General features: G+C 45.3%; 1 protein-coding gene across 1 annotated transcript; it reads left to right on the top strand.

Moving 5' to 3' along the window:
- The first annotated feature begins 540 nt into the window (after nt 1-540).
- LOC116883584 (butyrophilin subfamily 2 member A2) lies at nt 541-11,793 on the top strand. The gene is made up of 7 exons (XM_032884764.1): nt 541-615; nt 1,429-1,558; nt 3,108-3,455; nt 6,446-6,727; nt 7,620-7,793; nt 9,009-9,029; nt 10,823-11,793. The coding sequence occupies exons 2-7, from the start codon at nt 1,474-1,476 to the stop codon at nt 11,455-11,457; spliced, it is 1,545 nt and encodes a 514-aa protein (XP_032740655.1). The 5' UTR covers nt 541-615; nt 1,429-1,473; the 3' UTR covers nt 11,458-11,793.
- The last annotated feature ends 317 nt before the right edge of the window (nt 11,794-12,110 follow it).

Below are 12,110 nucleotides of genomic sequence, written 5' to 3'. Positions count from 1 at the left end.
TCCTGGAGCTCACTCTGTAGACCAGGTTGCCCTTGAACTCAAAGAGCTTGAGTGCTCCTGAGTGCTGGGATTAAAGGAGTGAGCCAGCACACCAGGATTGTATCTGACTCCCTACCTCCCTTTTTCTCACATACACTTCAACACATAGGGATGAGACCTCTGGACAACAGGCACAACTCCAGGATCTCTCAAGTGGGAGGAAGAGAGGAAGAAAGGAGTGGATGAAAGGGAAGGAATAAGAGGAAAGAAGAGGGGAAAAGAAAAGGAAGACAGGAGGGAGAAAGGATTGTTTCTGGTATGCTACCTAGTAACAAGTGACAGCTAGACACAGGAATACTATTGGCTGATGACTCCTGGCAGGCCAATACCGGGCTCTAAACTGCTCAATGGAAATTGTGAGACTCGCATGCGGAGTGGGTCCGCTGAGGTCTGATGTCATGAGTCCCGGCACTTTGCGACTAATGGAGAGCGGAAAGTTCTTCTTTCTTCTCTACTGTAGCAGTTAGTTCTCTGGTGGCGACTGTGCTCAGCAGAGAGTAGGAGAGTAGAGAAAAGGCAAGATAATCAGCATTCTCGGGGTCTGAGAAGAAAAGAAAACGCAATTAATTCTAGAAGGTAGGGAAGGGGGCAGGGAGCACTCGGAGTCCAGGCAGGGGCCGCAGGAGGGGGCGGGACCGGGGGGATAGGGCACCAATCTGACTGCTGGGTGGGAAAAGCCGGATCTTTGACTCTGGAAAGAACACCTTGGGGGAGGGGTAGCCTCACCTACCCAAGTTTTACCTGTGGTTCACCGGGAGGAACCGGTGGAGACAGGGGGAGGGAGAGGGAAGACAATTTGGGAGGGAGGGGAGGGAGGGAGGAGGAAAAAGAGTAGGAAGAACTAGGTAGAGAAATAGGAGAAAGACCGGAGGTTCAGGAAGTGGAGGAGGAAGTGGGGGAGGAGGAGGAGGAGGAGAGAGGAGAGGAGGAGGAGGAGGAGGAACAGGAGGAGGGTTCAGGGCGGAGGGAGGAGGAGGAGGAGGAGGAGGAGGAGGAATAGGAAGAGGCTGAGGGGAAGGAGAAGACAGGGGAAGGGGAGGGAGAGGAGAAGACAGGGGGAGGGGGAGGAGGGGGAGGAGGAGGAGGAGGAGGAGATGAGGAAAAGCTCAAGAAAGAAAGGAAGAGGAGGAGGGAGGGGGAGGGATATCAAATGGCAGCTAAAGAAACCAGACTCTGGAAAGACAACTGAACCTAAGACAGCAGAAAACTGCCTGCCAGGTGTTTATGTTGTTTGTTTAATAGAATGTTTGGCGAATCCACCTATTGAGGTTTAACCAGTTCCATAGGAGAAAAGAGTCCATCCAAGGCACATGCTCATGAGGCCAGCGTAGGGACAAAAAGGTGTAATGTACATGGGAATCGTGGGTGACTTATCCTCTGTACTTCTAGGTTTTCTGTCCACACGTGAACTAGGTGACTCTGTCCTGAAGTCCTATGGAGCCTGCTGCTTCTCTGCATTCTTGCCCGTTAGCCTCCCTTCTCTTCTTCTTGGTCCTCAGCCTGCTTGCGCTGCTCTCAGGTACAGCTGTTGGCTTCTCCTCCTATCAGCTTCTCAGAAAGCAATGGCCACAGTTCTACTGACAGACAGAGGCAAGAGGATTGCAGCTGTGTTGGCTCATCCTTCTGAATGTGAATGATGGATTTATCCCAATTGTCTTTCAGAAATGCAGCTAGAACACCAAAGGAGATCTGTAAATGTCCAAGTGGCAACATTCAAAAGAGTTAAAAATAGATGAAGTAGATTTGAATGATATATATTAACACCACATCATCAAATAGCAATGTTTAAACTCTTACCTTGCCAGGTTTGATGGTACATACCTATAAACTTAGGAGGCTGAGTCAAGACTGCCACAAGTTCAAAGCCTGCCAGGGGTACCTAATAAGATGCTGTCTCATGAAACAAAACAAGGGGGCTAGGAATGTGGCTCAGTCAGTAGAGTGCTTTCCTAGCATGCACGGGCTATGGTTTGAATCCTGAGTCTGTACCACACTCAGGCATTGGGCTGAAGAACAAGTATTTCTGAGTGCTGGAGCTATACTAAATGCTCAGGGTGACTGCAGTGTTCTGGTCATGTCGGTTCTGGTTTTCTGGTTTTCTAGTTTTATTTTGTTATTGTTCATGGCTGGTCTTGAATTTGCTATGAAGCTGAAGATAACTTTGAAGAGCCAATCTTCCAGCCTCCATCTCCTCAGTGTTGGGATCATGGGTGTGCACTACACACGTGGGGTAGCATTTTGTTCCTAAAATATTTGCGGCCTCCTTCGATTGTTCCCAGAAATGCTGCCCTCTAGCCATAGCTACCAGCCCACTAGGAGGCCCCTGTGGCCTTGGACATAACTTATCTAATCCAAGGTTGTCCAACCTTTTCAGTTCTCCAGGCCACATACTGGATGAAGAATTTCCTAGGGCCCTACATTAAATGATCCAAAAGTATCTGTTTTAGTTCCATTTCTGTTGCTGTGATAAATACCCTGACAAAAAGCAACTTAGGAAAGGGAAGGGTACAAATTAGGTACAAATGCAAGCCACAGTCCATCATGGAGGGAATTCAAGAGAGGAACTTGAAGGCAGGCGGGCTTGCTATCCCACATAGCATTACCTCCAACCAGGGAACTAACTTCACTGCCAAGTGCAGGAGAGTCCTTGAAGATACTGCTTGCTGGCTTCTATCAGCTCTTATGTAGGTAAGACCCCCTGCCTAGGCAATGGTGTGGGCAGCCTTAACATTGTTGCAATTGACAATCAATCAAGGGAATCTCCCACAAAGATGCCCACAGGCCAATGACTTAAGCAGTTTCCCAATTTAGATCCCCTTCGGAGATAATTCTAGGTTCAGTCAAGTATAACTAACAGTTAAAAACTAACCAAGACAGTGTCTAGATCACAGCTTGAGTGGTCTGAGTGTACTTATACATTTATTTTGTATAACATTGTAACACAAAATAGCCACTATAAAGTTCACTCTTGGGACCTACAGAATGAAAATAAACAACAACAAAACAAACCTCATGAGTTAAGTTTAACAGCTCTAGTTCCTGTCTGATTGTCCCCCTTTGTTGAATAGCCCAGTTTACTGTCATAGGACCAGCTGAGCCAATCCTGGCCATGGTAGGAGAGAATATCACACTACATTGCCACCTGACACCAGAAAGAAATGCAGAAGACATGGAGGTGCGGTGGTTCCGGTGGCGTTTCTCCCCTGCAGTTCTGGTGTACAGAGGCCATCAAGAGAGACCAGAGGAGCAGATGGTACCATACCAAGGAAGAACCACCTTCATGAGCACAGACATCAGCAAGGGAAGAGTTGCGCTCATTATCCACAATGTCACAACCTATGACAATGGCATCTACTACTGTTACTTCCAAGAAGGCAGGTCCTATGACCAGGCAACCATCAGGCTCAGGGTGGCAAGTAAGTCACTCTGCTTTGCTCTGTTGACTTTTCCCAATGTGATTTTTGGGGGAAATTTGTCTCCTCCATTCTGGCTCATCACAGACTAGCACATTTCTTGCCTGCAATCTCCTTTACACAGGGAGGGCTATTTCTCTAGTCCACCTGAATGAGCTCTGCTTAGCTGTGGCCATTGCTTCTTGAGCAACAGGCACTGTTAGAAATGTGCAGGAGTGCCTGAGATAAACAAGCATTGTCCCCCAAACCACAATAGATATTTCACTGGTTAATATTAATCTTACAGTGCAGACCAGGCTTAAAATCACTTTGTTGCTGACAATGACCTTGAACTTCTGATCTTCCTACCAAGTGCTGGGATTACAAACTGTATCACCAACTTCACCATCCTCAGCTAATCTTGCCTTGCCCTTTTCCCCATTTCTCCTTGTAATAGTTGTAGAGAAAGCAATTGACACGTAAACAGATAATGTCAATATTAATTAGAGCAGCAGAATTATGTACTAAGACTGGTGGCCCTGTAGAGGAACAGTAAGACTACCACCTGGAGCATTTTACAAAGCTTCCAAAAAGAAATGGCAATTAAACTGAGCATGCAGGAAGGGAGCCATGTTTTGTTAGGTAGGAAGGTTTCCTGACCCTTGTAACCTGATCCTGTTCACAGCAGAACTTCAGGATTGGCTAGTGGTGCTTGTGGGTTCCAGGAACCCCAATTCTTTCCTTGTAAGCATGTTGCACAGACTTGTCCTACTCTAAATTAGAGCATTATAAAATGTTTAACTAGATGATATGTGTGTTCTTACCTGCGTGTATGCCTTATAGTAGCCAAAGGTGTCTTTCTCAGTCACTTTCCAACTTAGTCTGTTGTTGAACTTTGATCTCTGCTCTGCTATCCTGGCTGGCCAAGGACACCTGTCTCCTCATCCCCTGCCTCTGGACTGGGGTCACAGACATGAGACCACCTTAGCTTTTGTATAGCTGCTGAGGATCCAAAGCACTTGTTGCACTGTTACAAGAAGTGCTTTACCAGTGAGCAGTCTCCCCAGCACCCTTTGATTTTTTTTTTTTAAAGATTTATTTATTTCATGTATGTGAGTACAATGTGGCTCTCTTCAGAGACACCAGAAGAGGACAACAGATCCCATTACAGATGTTTGTGAGCCACCATGTGGTTGCTGGGAAAAGCAGGTGATTTATTGATTGAGTTATTTATTTTTTAATTCATATTTTGTTTGTTGGATGGATTGTCTGGGTGATTTCATCCTTAAGTCTGTTGTCTCTGAACCCCATGGAATGCTTTATAAGATTGTTTTGTTCAGATTGCCAAATTTTGTGGGGGTTTTGTTCGTTTGTTTTTGTGTGGTTGTTTGGGAGTTGTGGTTGCTGTTGTTGTTTAGACAGGGTCTCTCAAATATAGGTCTGGCTGGCCAAGTTCTTTTGAATCTTATTCCACATCAAGTTTTCTGAGTGAGGCTGGGTGTCTATGGCTTTGTTTCCTGGGCAAAATCAAATGGAAGATCCATACATAATGACACACACCTGTATTCCCACTCCAGCACTCGGGACATAGGCACAAGAGGATCAGGAGTTCAATGTCATCCTCAACTACATATCCAATTCAAGGCTAGCTTGAGCTATATGAAACTTTTGTCTCAAAAACAAACAGAAAAATCAAATTGTTTAGCCCACTGTGGTAGCATATGCTTGTAATTCCAGCACACAAAAGATGAGGAAGAAGGATTTCTGTGAGTTTGAGGCCAGTCTGAACTGCACTGTGAGGTCCTATCTCAAACAAACAAACAACAAAAAATAAAATAGAGCGCAAAGCTTGGGGCATCAGTGAATGGTTTAATTTCCTTTCTTTGGTATAATATTGAGTAAGCTTAAAAGGAACTAGTCAATAGAAGTTTGTGGGGTGTGCCTAAAGCGACAGAAATGTCTCACAACCACATATCTAAATACAACGATATACATTGAATGGTGACAGTTTTGACTATATCAGGTGCCTAGTAGGTGAATTTGGGAAAGCACTATATGTTACCTACCTGAGTGAGTCCCTAGCACCTCTAAATGTCAAGACTCATCTCCATGGTAGCAGCCCTTATTGCAGTTAGCACACAGCTGTGAACCAGTGCCTTCCCTCTGCTTAGCCCTGAGAGATGGGAAACCCTGAAAGCTAGAAAGGACAGTGTCTTAAAGTAAGAAAGCTTCATTAAGACTGTGACAACCTGACAAATTCTTGTATTAGTCTAGAATGTCACAAGGCTAAAGCAACTGAGATGTTTTTCCACAGAGCACAAAGTGAAGTTCTAAGTTGACTTTTTTTGGTTAGACTCAACCTACCTACTTAGAAATGAGACAGTTAGAGTCTCTGTCAGAAACTTAACAAGGCTTTAAGGAGACAATGTAGATATCTAGGCTGTGGTGAGCCCTGAGGCTACGGCACAGTGGAGAATGTGAGGGAATCCTTTGTTCATGAAGAGCTTCCAGCTCAGTTGGCACATTGGTCCCTTCTCTAAAATCAAGGCCTTTCTTCCTACCCATCATCTCATTCTTTCTTTCTGCTTCATCCTCCCTCCATCTTTCCACTTCCACAGAGGAGAGACTGCAGGAGCTTGCATATTCAGTATCCCTAAGTCCAGCCAGTTTGTACTTCCCTTTTCTTGGCTTCTACCTTTAAGAGTGGATCTCTTAAGACATGCCCACTGAAATACTATTGCTTGTTCTGTGATGCTGAGGATCAAACTGAAGTCCTTGCTTAGGCCAGACAAGTACTCTACTACTGAGCTACATCCCTAGCCCAGCCATTCCTTTTGTTTGTTTGACTGATTGTTTTTTTGAGATAGGGTCTCACTATGTATCTCTGGCTGTCCTGGAACTCTGTACGTAGGCTAGGCTGGCCTCAAACTCATAGAGATCCTCCTGTTTCTGCCTCCCTAGTGCTGGAACTAAACCAGCCATTGTTTTAGCTGAGCCCTGGTCTTTCCTCCCAGGCCTTGGCTCTGAGCCTCTTATTCAGATGAAGACTCTTGAGGATGGGAGCATCTTGCTAAAATGCACATCTGGAGGGTGGTACCCAGAGCCCCGAGCTGTGTGGAGAGACCCGTACGATGAAGTTGTACCCGCCCTGGAGGAAGAGTATACACCAGACAGAGAAGGCCTTTTCAGAGTCACCATGACTATAATCATCAGGGACTGCTCTGTGAGGAACATGACCTGCTCTATCAACAACACTCTGCTCAGCCAGGAGACAGCAAGTGTGATTCTCATTCCAGGTTCGTCCCCTGCCCTCTGGAGATAGGCTCTGAAAAGCAAATAAGTCGATGTCTGAAATAGTGACAGGAGACTAGAGGATGGTCTGGGGAAGGATCTTTGGTTCTGCTGACCTGAAGGCTGGAGTCGAACCGAGGCCATATCCCTTGCAACTAGAAAGTCAGTTAGTCCCAGCCACGTGAATGAGTAGTGATAAGCAGTGATAGAATAGCAAGGAATAGTAGTTACGTTGGTTTATAGCCCCCACATCTGGGAGGACAGGAAAGGAAAATAACAGGTCTCTCTACTTAAACTTGACTAGACTTGAACTCCCGGTCACCCTTCCTCTGCCTCCCCAGTACTGGGCTTATGCTATGTGCCAGCACACCCAGCACACGGGAAAGGTTTAATGTGTATGAACAGGATCTCTGTCCCTCCGTTAAGAACAGAACACATGCAGCAAGAGCAGAGTGAGAAGGAAGGCATTGCAAGAGCCTGGAACAGAATGCTGGGGACCTGTGCAAGGTGGCACCTGTAGAGGTTTGGCAGCCTGCTTACCTTGTTTCATCAATGGCATGCATCTATGGTATTCATCCATAGTGGCCCTGAGTGATTCTGCAGTTTTAATCCCCTGAGCCACAGCCAAAGCAGTCAGAGGTCAGCCAGTAAAAAGCTATCATTTGGGGTTGGGGATTTAGCTCAGTGGTAGAGCGCTTGCAAGGCCCTGGGTTTGGTCCCCAGCTCCGAAAAAAAGGGAAAAAAAAGAAAAGAAAAAAAAAAAGCTATCATTTTTCTTCCATCCTTGTTCCTGAGGGAGAAACCCCAGGTCTGGGACCTGAGAGAGTTCCCCACAAGGAGTGCTCTTAGCCCCAGTGTTCTATCTCTCTCACAGCCTTTCTCTGCCTCACTTTCCAGAACCCTTCGTGCGGAGTCTTGCTGTCTGGATGGTGGTCACTGCTGTCATTCTGCCTATAGTAATGGTGATCCTCCTCACATCTGGAAGCATCTGCCTTGTCAAGAAACACCACAGGAAGAAATCAATTTTGTCAGCTGAAAAAGAAGCCAAATATGAGGAAAAGGAAACTGCACGTAAGGAGCTAGGGGAAAGAGAAAGAACTCAGAAGATAAAAGAGTAGAGTAGGAAAGTTCACCACTCTTGAGTTTAAGGCCAGTCTCAGCTACATAATGAGTTCAAAGCTGGCTGAAGCCACATAGGACCACATACAAGAGGAGGAAAAGAAAGGACACCACCCTCTGAACTAGACAGAGGGCACATAGTTGCAGCAGAAGTGCTCAGAACTCTCATATCCTAATGGTTAAGCCTTGGGATCTTTTTACTCAATCTGCAAACATTGCATTATTCACAGGACTGAATGACTGAACAATAGCAAACCCAAACAAAGAAAATTCTAACACTGTCCACTCACCTGGTTTCTGACAGTTCTCAGGAGTGGCTATTATATTAGTTACTTTTTTCATTATTGTGATAAAGTTCTATGACAGGAGCTGACAAGATGATTCAGCAGGTAAAGACACTTGCTACCAGGCCTGACATTCCAGAATTCAATACCCAGAACCCATATGGTAGAAGACAACCAGCTCCTATAAGCTATCCTCTGACCACCACTTCTGTAACATGTCACATGTACACATAAGCACACACACAAAAACATATACCTACACACTAAGTAAATGAAAAATTACATTTATGTAAATGAGTATTTTGCCTAAATGTTTGGGTGCCTGGTACTCACAGAGGTCTGAAAAGGGCATTGGATAGCCTGATACTAGAGTTGCAAATGTTTAGAAGCCACCATGTAGGTGTTGGAAACAGAACCTTTGTCTTCTGTAAAAGCAGCTAGTGCTCTTAACCCGTAAGCCATTTCGTCAGACCCCCAAACATTTTAAAATTACATTTATTTATTTATTTATTTATTTATTTATTTATTTATTTATTTATAGAAGGGTGACACACCATGGCCTGCATGTAGAAATCAGAGAACAATTTGTCGAAGTTGGTTCTTTCCTTTGTGGGTCTTGGAGAGTGGACTTGGGCTTTGCAGTAAACTCTCTTACCCTCTGAGCCACCGTGTTCAAATTCATTAACTAACCTAGAACATCTCTAACAGACAAACCTAGGTTCGTTTCCACTGTGATTCTAAATCCTGTCAATGTCACAATTGAGATTAACTCTCTCAGGTGGGAATGAAGGGTTTAGTTTTGTAGCAAGAGCCAGCCCTGCTTTAAGACAAATCTAAATTCTTTCAGCTGTTTACTGAGTACAGTACTTTGCTTCCTTTTCAGGGCAGCTTCAAGAGGAACTGCGTAAGTTTAACCTTCCCTGAACTACTCTCTGCAGTTTGTGTTCTGCTGGCTCAGCCATGACCTTATGACATTCACTTCTCTCATTTGCAGAATGGAGACAAACCCTCTTACATGCTGGTGAGTGTCTCTGGTATTCTCTTACACACTGAGATTTCCTCACCAAGGGAGGACACAAACAAAAGACTCAAGGGCCTGGAGTGGGAGGTAGAGGATTGAGAGTGCTTCATTGACCATGACTCACTAATGCTGGACTCCAGCTTGGTCAGGGAATCGCTAGAGCTTTTTTTTTTTTTTTTTAATGATTTATTTATTTATTTCATGTATGTGAGTACACTGTTGCTGTCTTCAAACACACCAGAAGAGGACATCAGATCCCATTACAGATGGTTGTGAGCCACCATGCGGTTGCTGGGAATTGAACTCAGGACCTCTTGAAGAGCAGTCAGTGCTCTTAACCCCTGAGTCATCTCTCCAGCCCTCGCTAGAGCTTTCTATCAGCCCCACAGTTTACATCTCACAGTTCCCTATGTCTGTCTCTGTCTTTCTCTCTCTCTCTCTCTCTCTCTCTCTCTCTCTCTCTCTGTCTGTCTGTCTGTCTGTCTCCCTGTCTCTGTGTCTGTCTCTCTTTCTCTCTCTCCCAGAAGAAGGTAATCCATGAGTAGCAGAGGTCTACCATACAGAATAGCTCTGTCAACAGTACCTCTTCCTCTTGGATCCTGAGTCAGTTTGGAAGAAGACAGTTCTGCTTTGGGTATTTATTACTTGGGAGGTGGTTTAGAGTGAACAGTTGGATCCTTGTGGCAAAAAGGCAATCTGCTTCCTGGGCTGATCAGTGCTGTAATAAGTAGGTGTCTAGAAATGAGTTCCTGCTTCTAGGAGACCACTAACACTCAGTGAGTTAGGTGAGTAGGAGAACCCGAAGCGTATAGCTGCCTTTTCTTCATGAGCTTTATTTATTTTTTCATGTTTCATCAACAAGAATACAGGCTTTACCAGATGCCTCAGCACAAGAACTGTTCCTCCTTAAGAGGAAATTCAAAACTGTCACAGTCTAACTTGACACACAATCACAAGTTGTCACAATCAGACATATCAACTTGGAAGAAGGAAGGTACTAGTCTAACATGATAAGTGAAGATTAGGCAAGCCATAGTATAGATGGTTGGCAAGAACTTCATGTGTCCAGAGCGGCTTCAAACCTGACTGAGTATTCTCCCTCTTGACTTGGCTGTATGTTCTTGGCTTTGGGTAACATTCGTTCTCCTTCTTCATCCTTTGTGGGTAACCTTATCTGTTATTTCAATCACTTGTTAAAGGAATGTAGAGACCAGTGAGGTGATCCTGTATTAGCCAAGATACTGTGTAGTGAGACTCAGTTTAATTCTCTAATTGACTCATCATTAGGGAGCGTGAGAGATTCACCCTCTCTTGTTGGTCCAAGTCAAGTTGGATGATTTCTACTAAGGGAATTCCAGAGATCTTATATCATGGTAAACACTGGGACAGGTCTGAAAATGCTGGAAATGGAAACAATTCATTTTGTTTATTTGCTAAACTTTCTGGGGTTTTTGATCCTCAGTCTTTTCTACAGACGACAAGGCTCCTGTCCCTAGGAGACAAATGAGCTTCATCATGAGCTTGGATCAAAAAAATACTTCTTTGAAAAGACTACCACACAGAGGAATCCCACATCAGCTCCCAGGATCTGGGAATCTGGGTTGGGAAAGAGAGGTTGTGCATATCCTAGAGACTGAGATCTCAGCACTAAGCCTGAGACATTTTTTTTTCTACAGCTGATGTGGTCCTGGACCCAGATACAGCTCATCCTGAGCTCTTCCTATCAGCTGACCAGAGAAGTGTAAGACGAGGCCCTTCGAGGCAGAGTGTGTCTGACAACCCTGAGAGATTTGACTGCCGTCCATGTGTCCTGGGCAGGGACAGCTTCTCCTCAGGAAAGCATTACTGGGAGGTAGAGGTGGAAAATGTAATGGTGTGGGCCATTGGCGTTTGTAAAGACAGTGTTGAAAGGAAAGGGGAGGCCCTGTTGGTTCCTCAGAATGGCTTCTGGACCCTGGAGATGTTTGGAAGCCAGTATCGAGCCCTGTCCTCCCCAGAAAAAATCATACCTCTGAAAGAGCGTCTTCACCGCGTGGCCGTCTTCCTGGACTGTGAGGGTGGGGATATTTCTTTCTACAACATGAGAGACAGATCACACATCTACACATGTCCTCCTGTGACTTTCACTGGGCCCCTGAGACCCTTCTTTAGGCTCGGTTCTGATGACAGTCCCCTGTTTATCTGTCCAGCATTCACAGGAGCACAGGGAGTTACAATACCTGAGGGAGGCCTGCTCCTATATAGGACAAGACCAATTTCCCAGAGCCTTGTAAGGCAGCCAGAGTCCTCAGCACAGCACTATCTGGTGTAGAACGAACTCTGTGTCCTTCAGGTCATGTGGAGCATCTTCCAGCTGCTGCCTTCATACATACTTCAGGCCCATGCCTCACTCAGTTCACTACATCATTTCTTCTAACTATGGGCCTAAGTAGACCCAGTCTTAGGGGACTGTTGCTATGATACAGCTCTCTCCTGAGAAGAAATTGTGAGAAGGGGAGAGGCAGAAAACTTGAACCTTCAACTTGATGCTCTGGCCACGGTGGATGTTAGGCAAGGGCAACAGGGTGCCTCAGGATGTAAGAAGAGAGAACTGCAGTGTTGTGGTTTGCCCTGAAGTTATCTGTATTTTGATGCTAATTCCACTGCTCCTAGGACAGCTGCCTAGTCACTTACTCAGGAATCAGGTAACTTGATCAGAACCTTTTCCCCATTGAATTTGTAAAGTACAGGTGAGGGGCAGGTACAGGATAGAAGGAGGCCTGTCACTGGAGGAGAAGGAAGGATGGGCGGGAGAGAATTTTGAAGGAAAAGGAGGAGACGGGAAGAGAAAGAGAGACAGACGGAGAGAGGGGAGAAGCCATGGCAGGTGATGTTAAGATTCTGCTCTGTGTATTTACAGGTTGTTATCAATGTTCCTAAGGGATGGATGGTACCAGGCTTTGTATGTTTAAGTGGGCAATTATA

This window comes from Rattus rattus, chromosome 14 (assembly GCF_011064425.1).
Source record: "Rattus rattus isolate New Zealand chromosome 14, Rrattus_CSIRO_v1, whole genome shotgun sequence".
In the NCBI taxonomy this organism is placed as follows: Eukaryota; Metazoa; Chordata; class Mammalia; order Rodentia; family Muridae; genus Rattus; species Rattus rattus.
This window is presented reverse-complemented; position numbering and strand designations above follow the sequence as displayed.

Excerpts from the sequence above, each read along its gene's own strand:
- LOC116883584 (XM_032884764.1), top strand. The coding sequence starts at position 1,474 with ATGGAGCCTGCTGCTTCTCTGCATTCTTGCCCGTTAGCCTCCCTTCTC. Across the intron at positions 1,559-3,107 it reads CCTGCTTGCGCTGCTCTCAG|CCCAGTTTACTGTCATAGGA; the intron begins GTACAGCTGTTG and ends TTTGTTGAATAG. Across the intron at positions 7,794-9,008 it reads TGAGGAAAAGGAAACTGCAC|GGCAGCTTCAAGAGGAACTG; the intron begins GTAAGGAGCTAG and ends CTTCCTTTTCAG.